The sequence below is a fragment of the Solea solea genome, chromosome 6 (genome assembly GCF_958295425.1).
Source record: "Solea solea chromosome 6, fSolSol10.1, whole genome shotgun sequence".
NCBI lineage: Eukaryota > Metazoa > Chordata > Actinopteri > Pleuronectiformes > Soleidae > Solea > Solea solea.
The window spans coordinates 28,497,702-28,517,833 of record NC_081139.1 but is presented as its reverse complement, the minus strand read 5'-3'; the positions used below and the strand labels follow the sequence as shown (position 1 = coordinate 28,517,833).

General features: G+C 41.3%; 1 protein-coding gene and 1 long non-coding RNA gene across 3 annotated transcripts in view; one reads left to right on the top strand and one right to left on the bottom strand.

The window, feature by feature from the left end:
* LOC131460541 (NACHT, LRR and PYD domains-containing protein 12-like) overlaps positions 1–20,132 on the bottom strand; it is a 216,418-nt gene that overhangs the window by 120,607 nt on the left and 75,679 nt on the right. For both annotated transcript variants that reach the window (XM_058631138.1, XM_058631137.1), the window contains one exon: positions 3,940–4,113. In XM_058631138.1, coding sequence (XP_058487121.1) covers positions 3,940–4,113 — 174 coding nt within the window. The remainder of the gene's footprint in view (positions 1–3,939; positions 4,114–20,132) is intronic.
* Positions 8,576–10,409, top strand: LOC131460562 (uncharacterized). The gene is made up of 2 exons (XR_009240393.1): positions 8,576–8,890; positions 10,089–10,409. It is a non-coding gene; the product is annotated as an uncharacterized LOC131460562 (long non-coding RNA).

The following is a 20,132-nucleotide window of genomic DNA, read 5'->3' as shown; positions in this document are numbered from 1 at the left end:
GACAATAACACTCTAGCAAAGATTGAAAGGTCTCTCTGAAGCCATCAATTCAACATTGTCTTAGTTTTCTTCATTTTGGGAAGAAAATGTAGCTGTTGTCTGAGAGTCATGTCCTTGGAAATGTGAACACCAAGATATTTAACACACTGTTTCTCAGGAATATCAATAAATAAATTAATAAAATGATCCTCAAAACCAAAAATGTGCAGGGCCTGTATCATGAAAGAATCTTCAATTGAATCAAATCCCTTATAAAAGTCGAGGAATACAAGTAGTGCATGTGACTTTATGTGGTTCGAATAGTCAATTCAATCTATTACTAACCTGACATTAGAGCTAATGTGACGTTTGGCCATAAAAGCATTTTGGTTTTCACTTATTATTGTCACTCCGGCAGTTTGCCCCGCCCCCTCCTCTGCCAGCCTGCCAGCCCTGATTACACACACCTGCGGACAATTAAGCCATGTGAACCTTAAAAACTCTCTGTTTCCTTGTTTCAGTGCCAGTGTGTTTTCGCCCATGCTTGATCACCAGAGCTCCTCGCCACAGAATCCACATGCTTTTGATCCTCTTAGTGAGCGACGTTTTCTTTGTAAGTTTTCTTATCCTAGCCTTTCTGTTGATACTTTAGTTAAGATTTATAGCCCTTTTTGTTTTCCTCCTTGGGAGAGATTTCTGTTTGTAAATTTTCACAGCCATTTTAGGAACTCCAATCACTAGGATTGTGACTTACGTTTTATTAGTTAGACTGAGTAGATCCAATCATTTAGATTGCGTTTTGTTTTTGACCTCGTTCTTAGTTAGATCGCCAATCAGTAGGATTGTGCTTTGAGTTTGTTTTCGTTTTGAAGTGTTTAGAGCTTTGTTTTCCTCCGTTTGGAGAGTTTTCTGTTTAAGTTTTACATGATAACCATAGTCTGAGTTTGTTTCCTCTTCAGAGTGATTTTTTGTTCCGCGTTTATAGTTCCGCAACGTTTCTCTTGTAGAGCGTTGCGCTCGCCATTGGTTGTAGTTTTTCATAGCCACGCTTTGTTTTCCCTCAGAGGATCTGCCTTGTTTTTTGTTTAAGAGTGCCAATAAAGACAATTAAAAGGCCTCTGCGTCTGAGTCCTCTCTGATCCGTCTTGTCAATTATCTCTTCTAGATCTTTCTTCAAACGTTTAGCATAGACCTGTGAGATCATTTTATAGTCTATATTTCAAAGAGAAATGGGCCTCCAATTTTCCATTATTAAAGGATTTTTTTCAGGTTTAGGAATAAGGGTTATCAGACCTTGTTTCATGGTTGTCGTCATGTCCTTTTTTATCAATACATTCTTTAAACATGAGCAGTAGATGGTCCTTAAATAAAGCCCAAAAGCATAAATCAAATTCTACTGAGAGACCATCACTTCCAGGTGATTTTCTTAAATTCATTGAGTTCATATTGCTTCAGTCATTTCTGAGGATGAGAGCTCTCTGTCACAGCTGTCTTTGAAATGTCCAGAAATCAGAGGAGTGCTCTTCCAGTGATTCAATTCAGATGTATATCATTTGCTATAAAAGGAGGTGACATAACTTGCAATATTATTGGGGTCTGTGCTGATGGTACCATTTATATTTAGGAATGTAATATTTTTTATTTTCCTATTTGGCTTTTCTAAACCAAACAAATAACTTCCTCTAACCACTTAGCCCTGGACCTTATGAAGGCACCTTTGGCCAAATTCATATACATTCTGTCAAGCTCTTCACTAAGATTCTTAAGCAATTTTAATTCATCCTCAGATAAATCGTGCCTAGACATTCATTTGTGCAACTGGCTCATTAAAGATCTTCTTTGCTAGTACGTTTTTTTTTTATTGGTTTGCTACACTGTATTGCAACTTCTCTGACTTTAAATTTAAAGAATTCCAGTTTTTGTATTGGACTCATATCTTTTTCACAAAAAATGTCTTTTGCAAGCAATTCTACACTTTTTTTAAATGTCTTGTCTTCCAATATATTATTATTTAATTTCCAATAGCCTCTGATGTTTGATTTTTCTTTAGAGCCCTTTAATCTAAGACTTCTCTTTTAATGATCAGACAGCGGAGCATGAGAATGAGAAACATCTGAAATGAACTGTAGTCCATGTGATGACAGTAACCATAGATCAATTCTAGACTGTAAGCTTCTGCTAGAATTGGTCCACGTATAATCTTTGACACTGGGGTTCATAAATCTCCAAGCATCTGAAAGCAGAAGGTGATCACACAGAAATGAGGTAGATTTGAAACCAACCTTTTTGTATTATCCCGTAGTCCCCTTACATTAATAGAGCACAAGCTTAGTGCATCAAACTTAAATTGAGTCATACAAGAAAATGAACTCAATAAAAACATAAACAGAATTGGCTAATGTCTGAGGTAAATGAACACTTAGAAACTTGAAGAAAGAATAAAATAGGTACTTACAAACAGTAAAGCTCAACTATAAGTACCATTTATACATTCATGAATTTTAAACCAACAGTATTATTAAATGTAATGAAGTGCTCCTGTGACTTATTTAACATAACCCTTAAAGTCCAGAACCCATTGTAAACTTAACAAGTCACCTTTCTTCCTTCAATATAGGCTTCTGGACCACGAAAACCAGCACGTTTCCCTTGCTTTCTGGCAGCTTCCACGAGCGGCCAGAGCTTGTTTCTTTCCATCTTGTCGGTTTGTGTCAAATCTTCCTTAACCAGTAGTTTCTTCTCCTTGAGAATCTCAGTGCCACGTGAAATCTTCCAGACTTTGTTTCCAAAGGATCTCATTGTGAACTGCACGATGACAGGTCGTGCTGCATTATCCCGGGGAACTCCAACTCTATGCACTGTGTCAACGAGAAAGCCCAGCTTTTCTTTGTCTTCAGGTGCGAGCAGCGCCAGCAACTTGATGATCTCCCCTCTGATGTTCTCTGCAGGTGTCTCTCCTAATCCATACATGCGGAGATTCCAGCGCCTGCTGAAGCGCTCGCTATTTTCACTTCTCTGTTGCAGTTGTGAGACTTGTCCTGACATTTCTTTAATGTGTTCTTTGTTATTTTGAACTTTCCATAATTCCATCCCTTTCAACTGCTCGCAGACTGTCGTAATGGCTTCAGTGTTTCTGGAGATGTTTTGCTCAAGCGCAGTGAAGCGTTTTGTTAACTCCACCACTGCATTCATGATTTCAGCGTTGGAAACATCGTCAGCATCACCTCCGCCTTATTGACGCTGTTTCTTTGGGTCCGGGCCTTTACTCGGCGTAACTGGTAGCGGTGTGAACAAACAGTCCAAACCTTCAACTTCATGCTGAAGTAGTGACGTGACGTTGGTACTGCTATTGGATTTCACTTCTCTTTTTGGCATGGTTCCAGTGGTTTGTTAAAGCTAATGCTATACTAACAAAGTTTGGAAGTTGAACTGGATAACTTTAAGGCCTTACTTCACAAGTAAACCGCAAGAGGTGTCCATCAATTTACTTACAACGTGCTCTATCCTCACAGCAGTCATAATAGTTGCTTTAGTTGCCGTTTTTTGACGTGGTACAACTTATAGTTTGGGAGCTCACCGCACTCCAACCGCCCAGGTCGCCATCTTGAGCCAACCGAGGACGCTCCTGTTTGTTTGTAAACAGTCACAGCTGTGACATCATCAACAACACTCATTCTGATTGGCTAAATGTGAACGTGTCAGAGGAGAAAGTGAAAAACATCAAGTTCAGTCAGAAAAGGTCAAAGCTGCGACTGACGTGAAAACTACAGCGACTGAAACACTTTAGAAAACAAAAAACACGTCAGCTGTGAAAAGATCCTGATTCTACATCTGAGGGAAGAAAAAGTGGAAACGTGGAACAACCATCACTGATTCAACTCATGTGACAACATGAATGACTTTCAGTTGTGGATGAAACATCTGACATTTACAACAGTAACAGAGAGTCAGTGAACTCACCTCAGAGTCTCCAGTCTACAATGAGGACTCTCCAGTCCAGAACACAGCAGCTTCACTCCTGAATCCTGCAGCTTGTTCTCTCTCAGGTTCAGGTCTCTCAGGTGTGAGGAGTTGGACTTCAGAGCTGAGACCAGAGAAGAACAGCTGATCTCTGTCAAACTGCAGCGACTCAACCTGAATATAGAATAAAACATGAGACTTTAGTCAAAGTTGCTGTTTGAAACCAGTAGTATTGTTATTATTATTAATCTGATACTATAATTAAAGTTGATATCAGTCAATGTTTATGTCTCATTAATAGAACATCAATAACATTGTAGTTGTATAAAAATGTCACAAGTCCTGTTTAAACTTAGAAGCTGACACAACTGTTATATTTCTGCTCCTGGTCTCTCTCTTCTGTCTCTACCTCACCTCCCTCTTTCACTTTCTCTCCCCCTCCTCTCCTCTGTCCTCTATTTTGTCCTTTCACCACAACCGGTCGAGGCAGATGCTGCACATGTTTGAGTCTGGTTCTGTCACAGATTTTCTCTCCACTGCCCCCTAGTGTTTGTTCATTGTGTGAACTGTTGGTTTCTCTTGTCTTTCTGTCTTATCATGAACAGAGACTTGAGAGAATGTTGTGATTTGGTGTTTTCATTCAGTTCGAAACAAGAATCACAACCAGCTGACATATCTTCACTTTCATCATTTAAAACATCTCCAGAAACAAACTGAGGAGAATGAGAAGAACTGACTTCTGTGTGTATTTGATAAACCAAACCATGAATCATCACTGACTGATGATGTTATTGATCAGGTCTGAACTCACTGAGCCTTCCTGCAGTTCCTCACAGCTGGAATCAGTCTCTGTTTTCCCTGGTCTGATGTGTTGTACTTGTCCAGGTCCAACTCATCCAGAACCTCCTCAGACATCTGCAGCATGTAGGCCAAAGCTGAGCAGTGGATCTCAGAGAGTTCCTGTTCTCTGTTCTTTGACTTCATGAACTCCTGGATCTCCTGATGCACTGATTGGTCGTTCATCTCTGTCAGACAGTGGAAGATGTTGATGCTTCTGTCAGGTGAGATGTTGTAAGCGTTCATCTTCTTCAGGTTCTCAATGACCCTCTGGATGATTTCTGGACTGTTCTGAGTCTGACCCAGCAGACCTCCTAAGAGACTGTGGTTGGACTCCAGACAGAGTCCATGAAGGAAACGAACAAACAGGTCCAGGTGACCATTTTCACTTTGAAGGGATTTCTCCATGGCTGCTTTCAGAAACACATCCAGAGAAGTGTAACCACCATCATCATCATTTTCATCATCATCATCATCATCAACTTTTTTTCTGAATAAGTCCTGCAGTACCTTTGTCTTCCTGTCTTTATCTTCTTGTCTGAAGAAGTCCTGCAGTACCTTTGTGTTCCTGTCTTTATCTTCTTGTCTGAAGAAGTCCTGCAGTACCTTTGTGTTCCTGTCTTTATCTTCTTGTCTGAAGAAGTTCTTCAGGACCTTTTTCTTCCTGTTGGTGAAACCGTGGAACATGTAGACTGCAGCCAGAAACTCCTGAACGCTCAGATGAACAAAGCAGTAGACTGATTTCTGGAAGATCACGCTCTCTCTTCTGAAGATCTCTGTACAAACTCCTGAGTACACCGAGGCCTCTGTCACACTTAGACCACACCGCTCCAGGTCTTCTTGGTAGAACATGATGTCTCCTTTCTGCAGATGTTCAAAGGCCAGCCTCCCCAGCTTCAGAAGAACGTCCCCGTCGGCCTCCTTCAGCTCCCGTGGACTCGTCTCATGTCCTTTATCGTACTTGTTCTTCTTCCTCTTGGTCTGAACCAGCAGGAAGTGTGAGTACAGGTCTGTCAGGGTCTTGGGCAGCTCTCCTCTCTGCTCTGTGGTCAACATGTGCTCCAGAACTGTAGCACTGATCCAGCAGAAGACTGGGACTTGACACATGATGTGGAGGCTCCTGGACGTCTTGATGTGTGAGATGATTCTGCTGGACAGATCTTCAGTTCTGGATCTCTTCCTGAAGTACTCGTCCTTCTGGTCGTCAGTGAAGCCTCGTACTTCTGTTACCCTGGCAACACATGTAGGAGGGATCTGATTGGCCGCTGCAGGTCGAGAAGTTATCCAGACGAGAGCCGAGGGAAGCAGATTCCCCTGGATGAGGTTGGTCAGCAGCACATTGACTGATGACCTGTGTGTGACGTCAGAAACCAGAGTCCTGCTGCTGAAGTCCAGTGAGAGTCTGCTTTCATCCAGGCCGTCAAAGATGAACAAAGGTTTACAGACAGCGAGCGCCTCTGCTCTGACCTTCTCTAATGTTGGATAAAAAACATGGAGCAGCGTGAGAAGACTGTGCTGCTGATCTCTGATCAGGTTCAGCTCCCTGAACGAGAGCACAATCAGCAGATTCACATCCTGGTTTTCCAAACCCTCAGCCCAGTCCAGAGTGAACTTCTGCACCGAGAAGGTTTTTCCAACACCAGCGACGCCGTTGGTCAGGACGACTCTGATGCTCCCCTGCTGGTCAGGTAAGGCTTTAAAGATGTCGCAGCACTTGATGGGAGTGTCCTGGACCGTCTTCTTCTTGGAGGTTGTCTCCAGCTGCATCACCTCATGTTGAGTATTGACCTCTTCACTCTGTCCCTCTGTGATGTAGAGCTCAGTGAAGATCCTGTTCAGGAGGGTTCTACTTCCTGTTCCTTCAGTTCCTTCAGTCACATGTTCAAATCTGCTCCTCAGACTGACCTTATGTTCATCTAGAACCTTCTGCAGACCAACATCTGCTGAAAGACAAGAGACAAAGAATGTGAGCAGCTGAGGATTATTTTCATCAGTGTCATGTTTTTCTGTGACGTTGTTGTTTTATGTTGTTTGTTGTCAAATGAAAAACTACATTTTCACTGTAATGACTTGAATAACTTTATTCTGAAAGACTGAATCATTCTAGAAGAACTGTGATGATTGTGAAGGAAAGAGTATCATCTGCATACAAGAGAACAATCATGAGAGAAAAGCAGCAAAATGAGGGGAAACCTTAATTTCTTCAACCTGCAGGGGGCAGCAGAGAGTTAAACTCCATCATGGAGTTAACATGAGTCACATTTTTAACTTTTAAACAGTTTTCTCCTGTTTTTCCATTTCTAAAGTCTGCTAGTGCTGATGGGAGCTGCTCTCCTTATGAGTCTTACCAAAGATGCTCTGTGGTCCACGTCCTGTCCTGGGTCTTTTACCACACTGGGGACAGCAGGAGTCTCCTGGTGGACCAGACTGGTCCCAGTATGAGGAGATGCAGCCTCTGCAGAACCGGTGACTGCAGCTGGTGGAGACTGGATCCTTCAGGACATCCTGACACAGAGGACACCGGGACGTCTGCTCATCCACAGAAACAGCGAACTGGTCTCTGTGAAGACATTTCTTTATCACTGACACGTCAGGGACAGGTGGACATGTATCTGTGAAGACATTTCTTTATCACTGACACGTCGGGGACAGGTGGACATGTCTCTGTGGAGACATTTCTTTATCACTGACACGCCGGGGACAGGCGGACATGTGTCTGTGGAGACATTTCTTTATCACTGACATGTCAGGGACAGGTGGACATGTGTCTGTGAAGACATTTCCTTATCACTGACATGTCGGGGACAGGCGGACATGTGTCTGTGGAGACATTTCTTTATCACTGACATGTCAGGGACAGGTGGACATGTGTCTGTGAAGACATTTCTTTATCACTGACACGTCGGGGACAGGTGGACATGTGTCTGTGGCAGAGGTTGCGCTAGATTTTTTCGTTGTCTGTCATTTTGACTGACAGGATCATAAAAATCCCGTCATAATCCATTTTTACCGGTCACTTTAAATGATAATAATGACATATTCAATTGCATTGTTCATATTGCAGTGGAATATGAACAGTTCACCTGTGGCCTAAACGCACAGTCTCACACCTTCCTCCTGGTCCACATGGACTTAAATCGCGTGCCTGCTTGCGCGTAGTTGCGCGTGGTAGGAAATCCCGCAACATGCGCTTCTTCTGCACCAGTGGATCAGCTGCACCGGTCACAGACGCGCTCCAAAGCCTCCTGTCCATAGCTCTTTAACACGCTGTCAGCACTACAAGGATAGCGAGATGCATTGAGTACGGTGTCCAGGTCAGAAATGATGTTCAGATTCTCCGATGGGAATCTTTATTTTGTCGCACAACATTTTTCTATCCTCCCTCCTCAGCCAGGAGAACTCCCGCTCCCACTGAACTCGCCTAACCTCCTTACTGCCGCTTCCTCGCTCCGCTTTTTTCATCCACGACTTTCTTTGAGCTTCAGTTCCCTGACTGATTGATAATTTGTTAATTGTGCCACGGGGTGAAACTAATATTGACAAAGTTATGATTTACGATCGTAAGTGTACTTTATTATTTTGAAATTTACCGGATGCTCTGTGCATGCTCTAATTTACGTGATTTGATGCTTTGTCACCGGCATCCGGCAAAAATAGACCTGCTGCCTATTTACGCCTGACGCCGGAGCAGAGACAGACCGGAGACGAGCTTGCTAAACCCTCGGCGCTGCAGTTTTACCCGATCGTAACATAGTGTCATATTTGACAGTTTGGCTACTGGCATGACACTGTCTTGTGTCCATAAAGTACTGTACAAATGTCACATACAAATTAAAGTTGTGTTTCATGCTCTGTCAGTAGAAATAAATAAATAATAATAACAAGAACATAAAATTCTGTACAGAGAAATTCTGACATTATGGTTTGATAATATTTTTCTGGTTTTCTTGTTAAGATATCTGAAGAATTTAATCAGATCACGAGCAAGGACCTCCTCTGGACTTTCAATGCATCCCTTGGCAAATTTGGGCCTGGACTGCTGAAAATCTACAGGTCTAAGAAAGAAGCTTTTGGTCAGGAGATGGAGGAGCTCCTTGATCAACATGATTACCAGGTCAGTGAAGTTCTCCTTTGCCTGGCAGTTTTAGTAGAGCATGAATATACTTTCTTATTAGGAATGACAAAATTACAGTACTATACTAATTGAAATACTCATGTTTTCCACTTTTAGACATCCGACATTGTGTCCCACCGGAAAACAGCAGCACTGAGAGGCCTGCCTATCTACCTCCGCGAAGATGCAACCAAGTTTTTCCTGAAGTGCTCAGTAAGTAATAGTAACTGCAGCAAAGACAAATAATTCAGGTCATGCAGCTAATTCCTCATTCCCATAGAAGGAGTAGTTAATCCAAAATGTAAAAGTACACCTCCCCCCTTTTTTTTTTTTTTTAAACAGCCCCATTGTTACAGGTGATGCACCGTTATGAGCATGTGCATATGAGAATCGATTTTTTTAATCGAATAGTGACCATAAAAATTTGAATCGAATCATGAGACACCAAAAGATTTACAGCCCAACTGGCATGCTCTGGGACTCCTCTCCTCCTGCCTGGTTTGGTATGTTTTCTGATAGGAGCTACAGTTTTGTAATGATTGTCATCGCTTGTATGGATGTTGTGGATGTCACAAGAAATGGCAACCCTGAACTCTGCGTTGTTGGTCTACCTGAGTTTGTTACATATCCAGAAAAATAAAAGACAGTGTTATTTTGCTCTCTGCCATGTCACCTGTCACTGATCAGCACCTCAGTGATTTCATACATTTGAGGGGAAATTTGAAGCATCTTCTACCACGTCTTTATATTCATTACATTTGAGTTTGTTTACAAAATGAAGATTTCAGAATTATCAGCCTCTCCCATATCATGACATTGGCTTATACATTTCTCTCCAGTGTCAGCCCTTTTCTCACTCTTTAACATTACATACTGTATATCTCCGATTTGTTAATATTTTTCATACATTGTTTATACCAACTTGTTTACAATTCGTGTAAATTACCCTCCTTAAACTACTAAATCCATTCTTAGCTATGTTAAAATTGCTTTATCAGTTTTCATTACAGTTTATAACTGCCCATTTTCTTCTGCCTTTTTAACATCTTTTTTTAGCCCTTATGAAGACAGTCATCTCTCTGCTTACAAGTTATACTTTAACCTTTTCAGTACTAACATATTTTTTTCAGAAAATGCTCTTTCTAGTTTGTCTTAGTTTTTCTAATCTCTTAATAATGTATCTGTTCTTCTTCCGCAGGACACTAACATTTTGGCACCAGTGGTGCAAGGTGTGTCTGTTGCCATCCTCACTGTGCTACATGATGATGAAGCCGACAACACTGTGCGAGACCAGGGGGTTGTGTTGGAAGAGGACACTGTTCTTCATAATATTCCAAACATGGGGAAAATAATCATAATTTACATGTTCAGTGAGCCTAGTATTGGTTTCAAATACTCAGGAAGATTCACCCCAAATGTTATTAGACTATACGGTATGCATGTTGTTTTTTACACATGTTGTATGTATGATGATTTTCCTGTGTTCACTGGTAAACTGAATAAAACATTTCAGATAACAGATTCAGTCTGTATTATTAATTATCCATCTATTGAGCAGTTTTAAAATAAAATTTTAGCAGCATAAATTTAGCTTGATTTATAAAGGTAAAATGTATGTTTATTCAACAAGAATATTTGTGTTTAAAGAAGGTAGAAATACATGACATTCATGGAAAAAAATGTTCATTAATTCAACATAAAAATCTGTGTTTGGTGAAGGTAGAAGTACATTGTGTTCAAGCAAGAAGTTCTTTATTGGTCTCACAGTATTATCCTCATAAGGTGAACAAAAAGATCTGAGTTGGCAGAACTCTTGGCAAAAATTAAAAACCTTAGTTAAGTCAACAACAGCTGGCAAAAGTTGAGAAAACTCAAAAATCTCTTGCATCATGTTGCCTTGATATTTGACGTTTTCTCAACTTTTTCGTTTTTACAGTGCCAGTTGATCTTCTTCGACCGTGACATGTGACCGAGGCAAGCATGTTGACATGTGTCAAGAGTGAGTCATAGACAGATGTGGCGAGAGAATGGTTCACAATCTGATAATAAATAAAACGGAAATAATGGAAGTTATGTATTCTTTCTCTGCGGCCCGGTACCAATTGACCCACGGACTGGTACCAGTCCACGGCCCGGGGGTTGAGGACCACTGCTCTACAGGTACAGTCAGCATTTAGAGTGCACAAGAGTGAGAGTGTGATGTTCTCTTGTTGTCAGTGCATGAGTCTCTTACTTTGTCTCTGAGGCTCCAGGTTCATGACTGAAGTTTAAAGGTTGTTTCATAGACCGGTCACTCTTCACAGACAGACCGCTGGGTCCTGGAGACTCTGCTCTCTGTCTCTTGTTCTGACCTCTGCAAACACAAACATCACATGATCACTGATGATGGTCTTTGTTTAGACACTTTGATCACAAAGCAGCCTCAGTGTCAGTGTGACCTCCAGAGTCTGGAGTGAAGGGAATGATTTCAGGTTTACAGCCTGTGGTCGCTGATCTTTGTGTAAAGACTGATCCTCTACAGCAGCGGTCCTCAACCCCCGGGCCGCGGACCGGTTTGATGTCAAGACAATATTTTCAGGACCGGCCTTTAATACAAAAATAAATAAATAAATAAAAAATAAAATGATACGACCGGCATAAAAACTGGTCTTTTGTGAATATAATAATAAACGTGAATCCACTGTGTATGCAAATGTATTAGCAGCGTCCTCGTAACATCGCGCCAACGATACTGCACAGAGCGCAGCCGTGCGTCAGCGGCATGTGCACCAGCTGGGGGAAAAATGGCCGAGTCCATCAACCAGTTGCGGATGCTGCCGCTGACCAAAGGACAAATGTGAAGTCCCGTCTGTTCATTGCGCAGCAGCGGTAACGGAGGACCCAGATGACGCGAGCCAGGAGACGGGTGCTTCGTCAACAGCAGCAGCAGCAGCACCCGCTCACCCTGCTTCACACAGATAGGATGTTGCTGTTGTGGTGATCTCAGGGTTTTCTGTCATGACTTTAATCCACAACACGGGCAGAGTATTGTCTCAAACATACTTTTAATGCCGCCGTCATTTTGCCATCTCCAGCAGTTGATCTTCTTCTTCGACCGTGACATGTGACCGAGGCAAGCATGTTGACATGTGTCAAGAGTGAGTCATAGACAGATGTGGCGAGAGAATGGTTCACAATCTGATAATAAATAAAACGGAAATAATGGAAGTTATGTATTCTTTCTCTGCGGCCCGGTACCAATTGACCCACGGACTGGTACCGGCCCACGGCCCGGGGGTTGAGGACCACTGCTCTACAGGTACAGTCAGCATTTAGAGTGCACAAGAGTGAGAGTGTGATGTTCTCTTGTTGTTAGTGCATGAGTCTCTTACTTTGTCTCTGAGGCTCCAGGTTCATGACTGAAGGTTATACGTTTTCCCATAGACTGGTCACTCTTCACAGACAGACCGCTGGGTCCTGGAGACTCTGCTCTGTCCTCGTCTTCCTCCACACAACCACTCATCTGCTGGACTTCAGTCATTCTGACACAGACACACACACACACAGACACACACACACACACACACACACACACACACACAGACACACACACACAGACACACACACACACACAGACACACACACACACACACACACACACACACAGACACACGCACACACACAGACACACACACACACACAGACACACACACACACACACACACACACACAGACACACACACACACTCACACACAGACACACACACACACAGACAGACACACACACAGACACACAGTCACACACACAGACACACACACACACACACAGACACACACACACACACAGACACACAGACACACACACACAGACACACACACAGACGCACACACACACACAGACACACACAGACACACACAGACACACGCACACACACAGACACACACACACACAGACACACACAGACACACACACACACACACAGACACACGCACACACACAGACACACACACACACACACAGACACACACACACACACACACACACACACACACACAGACACACAAACACACTCACACACAGACACAGACACACACACACACACACAGACAGACACACACACACACACACACACAGACACACAGTCACACACACAGACACACACACACACAGACACACACACACACACAGACACACAGACACACACACACACAGACACACACACACACACAGACAGACACACACACACAAACACACAGACAGACAGACACACACACACACACACTCACACACAGACACACACACACACACACAGACACACAGTCACACACACAGACACACACACACACAGACGCACACACAGACACACAGTCACACACACACACACACACTCACACACACACACAGACGCACACACACACACACACACAGACTGAATGTATAAACCGTCCCAATATACAGATTTACAGAGAATAACTTGTTTTATACTGTAAAGTGTAAACCTCATATATAAAAAGCACGTCTTCTCTTTGTTGTTGTCATGAGTTTGTGCAAATGAGCTCCTCACTGACTTATCACTGCTCCACTGAAAGCATCATATTGAAAGCACTTTAAAGAGTTACCTCTCAGTTTGAGTGGAAAATCTCCTTCATGTTTCCTGGAGGACGTCTGATGTGGATCTGTGTTCAGTCCAGTGATCACACGAGAGAAAACTGTAACACATCAGGAGTTTTCTGTCAGAGAAGGTGTTTTATGAAACCTGCTGTTCATGTCACTTACATATTTGTGCCAGTAGATGGTGCTAGGCTACTCTGTATGTGACTGAAGGGCTGTTGTCTGCATTCAAGTCAGCTGATGAGCTCAGTTTTGAGAGCAAAAGTCAAATTAGATCCTGGATTACTTATTAACTGCATATTTGTTCATCAAGGACATCAAAAAGTACTAAGTACAATTACATTTCAATCATAAATGTGGATTTGATACCACTTCAAAAAAAGAATAACCTCAGTTTTGTTCAAGTCAACTTTGACCCTGGATTACTCCAAAGGTTCCAAGACAGTCTGGCTGCAGACCTGCACTGTGAGGTCTCCTGCACTGTCAAACTGGAAGTTGATTCGAAGCCTTTCAAAATAAAAGCGAACATACCGGAAGCCCGTACTTTTCGTTCCCCATGAGAAGTGTGTGTCACTCCGGCAGTTTGCCCCGCCCCCTCCTCTGCCCTGATTACACACACCTGCTGACAATTAAGCCATGTGGACTTTAAAAACTCTCTGTTCCCCTGTTTCAGTGCCAGTGTGTTTTCGCCAATGCCTGATCACCAGAGCTCCTTGTCACAGCCACAGATTCCACAAGTTTTTGATCCTCTTTGTGAGCGACGCTTTCCTTTGTAAGTTTTCTTATCATAGCCTGTTAGCTGATACTTAGTTAAGATTTATAGCCTCTTTTGTTTTCCTCCTTGGGAGAGATTTCTGTTTGTTAATTTTTACAGCCTTTTAGGAACTCCAATCACTAGGATTGTGACTTACGTTTTATTAGTTAGACTGAGTAGATTCAATCATTTAGATTGCGTTTTGTTTTTGACCTCGTTCTTAGTTAGTTAAAGATCGCCAATCAGTAGGATTGTGTTTTGAGTTTGTTTTCGTTTTGAAGTGCTTAGAGCCTTGTTTTTCCTCCGTTTGGAGAGTTGTCTGTTTAAGTTTTTATTGATAACCATAGTCTGAGTTTTGTTTCCTCTTCGGAGTGATTTTTTTGTTTCCGCGTTTATAGTTACGCAACGTTTCTTTTGAAGAGCGTTGCGCTCCCCATTGGTTATAGTTTTTCATAGCCACGCTTTGTTTTCCCTCAGTAAAGAGGATCTGCCTTGTGTTTTGTTTAAGAGTGCCAATAAAGACAATTAAAAGGCCTCTGCGTCTGAGTCCTCGCTGATCCGTCTTGTCAGTGTGGAGCCGACGAGGTGCGTAAATGTCAAGTGACAACAACTTTGTGTCATACGAAGAAACAAACAGTCTTTATTCACTAGAACGGTATGTTGCACACTATATATTGCCCCGTAAAGTTATATTAATTTGAAAGAATTGGGTTTTGGACTTTTGGGTAGTTTTTAGTGTTATCACTTAAATGTGCCATTTTCCTACTCAGAGACCAAGAAAACTGAGTTATATCATAGTTTTTATATAATTTTGTTTTACTTATTACGACATTATTTGTCTCTTACAGATGCATATTTCAATCTTAAGTACCGGCACTACGCCCAAAGTTGAACGCTGCACGTCATGCTGCAAGCGATTTCACTGCCCCCTTGTGCCTAAAAGTGAAACCAACACAATTGTCCAAGCTGCAGAGCCACTTAGAGGCACATAGGAAAGGTGGCATTTTATTTAAAGGTAAGCATAATGTATTTGTCTGTGTGTTTGTACTCATAAGTATGAGCCAACGCTACTAACTTCTGACAGGTTGTGGTTTGGCTGGTAAAAGGGGAAAAGGAAAATGAAGGGAATGTAAGTTGCAGTGAAGAACACCTGACACCTCACCTCACAGTTTTAGTCACTTTCAAAAATGAAAAGTTTAGAATCAGATTCTCTGCTCTGCAAGTCAACATTTATGTGAGCCAAAATAATAATAATCACATAAAATAAAAAGACATTTGAAAGTGTGTTTTGTGTCTACTGTTTTCTCTTGTAACAGAGGTTATTGGTTATGTGGGTCATGTAACTAGGTATTCAGTCATTCACTTTGAATACACAAAGCTAAGTTCATTTAAAATCATCAACCCTCACACCCTCCACTGGCAAATCCATGTGGTCCACGAGGTAAGATCATAGCACAAACAATATTAAGCAATTATTCAATGAATTATGAGTAGGGCTGTAACAATATGCAATATGAAAGCGAAATCGCGACACTCAGATCCACGATCCTGTGTCGCGGTGTGAGAAGGCAGAATCGCGACACACCCCTTCCAACTCCCCGAGTGATCCCTCCCGTTCAGATCCAATGAATCATGTGACGCCTGCCTGCAAAAGTTGAGCTAGTTGAAGAACAACGTGAGGAAACATGGCAACCAACCCAGAAATAGCGGATCCTCCCTCTTCATTTCAGTCAGCAGTATGGCAACATTTGGGCTACATGGTGGAGATAAAGGACGGCAATGGTGTAGTCGACAAGACCCACACAATTTGCTGTAAGTGCTTTAAGTGACAACAGATAACGGCAGAAACATTGCCAATGCTGTCGAAGCGGCCGGATTTTCACCGCATATACGCTGCTTTGCTCACACTGTTAATCTGGCTGCGCAGAGAGCGATGGGCGTTCACCAGATGTCCCGACTCCTCGGCAGAGTGAGGAAAGTTGTCACGTTTTTCCACCGCAGCACAACAGCTGCAGCTGTGTTGAAGGAGAAACAGGTGATGCTACAGCTGCCCTTACACAAGCTGGTCACTGCAGGTGACATTGTCACAGCACAGAGAGCAAGCCTCCTCTTCTGAAGAAGAAGAAGAAGAAGAATGTTCAACTCCCTTAAATCAAGTTTGGTTTTCTTAAGAGAAAGAAGTTGTTTATTTGTTTCATGTTTACTTACTTGATTTGTGGTTTGCAGCACAGGCAGTAAGCCTCAGTTACCTCAGTGTGAAACACTAGCCATTTCATTTACTTTGTAAATGTAAGAGAACTTGACTGAAGAAGAATTTTCAACATGCTCCAATCATCTCCACAGTGGAGTTTAGTTCTGTTTGTTTTTCAACAGTATTTTGTTACAAAGAAAACACAAGTGTTATAGCTTTGGCTATTTATGGCTATTTATATTGTTAATAATTTGCATAGTTAATCTTGTTCTTTGGTGTTCAGTTTATAAAGGTTTTTTCAAACCCCCCCCCCCCCCCCCCCAAAAAATAAATAAATTGGGATACAAATCGAATCGTGGGTTTGGTGTATCGTTACAGCCCTAATTATGAGGTGTTACAATTGCAAACACACATAAGATATGCCTATATAAAAAAATGAGTAAATCAATATGTAAATGGGTCCAACAGTGCAGGGGGCTACATTTTCAATGCTAAATAATGGTGTAAAAGAACAGTCAGCAATAGGTTGGAGTGTAGATGCATTATGCCATCACACATTAAGGTGTATTTACAGAGATTTATTGTTTCAAAATTCATTTGTAGTGCACACTTAACTAACAGCTGTCCTTTTTACGAATTAAATTAAAATACTGGAGTAAAATAATGCATGTTTTGAGTAGGCTAATAATGTTTTAAGGGGATCATAACAATAGCTGTACATCTAGTTTGCACTGATTATCTGTAGAATAACCCTAGTGGGTCATAACGTTTTGTATTTTATTTTTTTTATATAATATTTTGTTTGTTTTTTATCTTTATTATTATCCTGCGTTTTTTCACCTTATCCAGTTGAACTGGAAAGATATACAGTTTTTTTAAATCTCTTTAATTAAACACATGGATACACATAAACATATTTACATTGTATATATAAAATAAAGACCCAAGAAATAAACATCGGGAAATAAAAATACGTGCTTCCGGTATGCTCGCTTTTATTTTGAAAAGCTTCCGGTCCTGACAGTATAGGAGACCTCACAGTGCAGGTCTGCAACGAAAGGTCCTGACAGTGCAGGTCTGCAGCCAGACCCCTCTCAAAAGTTCACAGTAAAAGCACTTCATCCGACTGCATTAAGCACTTATAGTACTTGTAGTACTTATAGTACTTATAGTACTTAAAGCTACTAAATCAAGTCATTATTTTGATGATAATATGAATATATGACATTATTATTTCACTTTTAATCCAAATGATCATTTACAATCGTTCATTTAATCTCATTTAACATTGTGTTCGCGTTTGACGGGACTTTATGTTTCGGTTTGGACGCTTGAGTAGAATTGACATAAAGAAGAAAACATGACGTCACATTTAGGAAAAACAAAAGACGACTGACTGGAGTTATGACAGGCTGGAAGTTTCCATTCTAATCTGTCAGGATTAAGCAGTACATATACTTCATGACTGTACTTAAGTACACATTCCACGTATTTGTACCTGACTTTGTTATTTCTAGCAACTTTGACTACATTTTATATCAGAAATGATTTTTGATACCCAAGTAGAGTAAATGTCAAACTTTAAGACTTTTACTCAAGTCTCACTTTAAGGTACTTGACTCACACGCACTAAATCATCATATATCATCATATATCATCATATATTATCATCATAATCACGTCAACACTCACCAGTCTGTCCTCGTGCTGCGCAGTTCAAATGGCGACTGAAGCAAAGTTACAGAATAGTTACTTTCACTTTCTCTTACAGGAAATGAGTCGAGCAGGAAATAAAGAGGCAGCGCGAGAGTTCTACATCTATGTTTGTGGACTTGAATTTATTATTTACACTTATTGTTCCTAACAGTATGATCATAAGTCTGCGGGTTTTCTGGCCTGAATTGATTTGAATATTTTCTGATCGTTATATGAATATCATATATTTAATAGAATGATAACAGTGAATTGAACACATACTACTCTAAGGTGTAAAATAGTATCAGACAAAAAACATCCAACATAATGAATGAAATATCATTGAAATAAGAGGAACATTCAATTAATAAATCCCTTCAATGTAACTGGGATTAAAGGCTTTAATGAACAAAAGGTGTTTAGAACACTTGTAATCATTGGTAGCAACTATAGGTGAGAAGAAAAGTGCAATTATTGGTGTTTGAACATCGTTGGTTTGAAATAAGTGAGCAAAGATGCTTCAGAAACGTTCCATTTGAATTAACTCTGCGTCCTATTTTGATTCACTTGGCTCCAGCGTCTGCTCAACAACTATCACTGTCAGTGGGTCAAAACAGCAGAAAACCCGCGCACCACCGCCACCGTGTGGCAGACATGTGAAGTGCGAGTAACACGACAAAACAAACAGGCAAACATGTTGATACCATGGATGTATTAGAACAACTGGATAGAGCTCCGCCCCTTTGCCTCCGTTCATTCCTATGGAGTTCTTTTTGATTGTTTTTTTAATGATTTATTGCAGAAGAGAAACATTTGCATGATCAAATACAGACAAATCAAACAAGATCAAAAACTAAAGAAAAAGTTAGCTAAGGCTTTTGTTTTTAGATCCTATTTTTCAAATAAAGTGAAAAGTTTCATTGCATTTTTACCTTTCATCATCTTAAAAAAACTGGTTATGAAACACAATAAATCTAAGTTTCACATTCACATATTTCCATGTGTGTATGTAAAAAGTATTAATATATTGTTTACCATTATTGACCATAACAAGGCTATAAATCGTCTCAACTCAACTTTATTTATAAAGCGCTTTAAGCAGCCGTAGCTGTACATGAAAAGAAATAAAACAAAAAGTAAAACAATAAAAATACTAAAACAATAAAAACAATAAAACAACAAAAATGTTAAAACAATTAAAACAATAAAGATATTAAGAGAATTAAAACAATAAAACACTAAAAACAAGAGCAGAGTCTCACGCTGAGTTGAAAGCCAAGGAATAAAAATGGGTTTTAAATGAGTTTTAAAGATGGACAGTGAGGGGGCTTGTCTAATGTGGAGCGGGAGGACATTCCAAAGTTTGGGGCTGGCAATGGAAAAGGCTCTTTCACCTCTGAGCTTCTGCTTAGACCTCGGTACCTCCAGGAGCAGCTGGTTAGCTGACCTGAGACACCGAGCAGGAGTGTAGGGATGGAGAAGCTCAGAGAGGTAAAGTGGAGCAAGACCATTTAAAGATCAAATAAAAGAGCCGCTCGGACCAAACACCACCACTTCTGTCTTCTTTTCATTGAATTTTAAAAAGTTCAGAGACATCCAGTCTTTAATGTCTTCAAGACATAGCAGAAGTGACTTCAGACAGGCATTTGTCTTTTTCAGTGGCACATAGATCTGACTGTCGTCAGCGTAAAAATGAAAGGAAATGCCGTGTTTTCTCAGGATGGAACCCAAGGGAAGCAGATACAGAGAGAAGAGCAGGGGCACTAAAATTGAACCCTGTGGAACCCCATATGACAGCGGAGCAGAGCAGGACTCAGAGCCACCAAGGCGTACGCACATAGATCTTCCCTCAAGATACGATCTGAACCAATTTAGGGCGCTACCTCTAATGCCCACAAGGTGCTGCAAGCGTGACAGTAGAATGTTATGGTCTACAGTGTCAAACGCTGCAGTTAGGTCCAGCAGGACAAGGACCACGTGGTGACCAGAGTCAACCGCCACGAGGATGTTG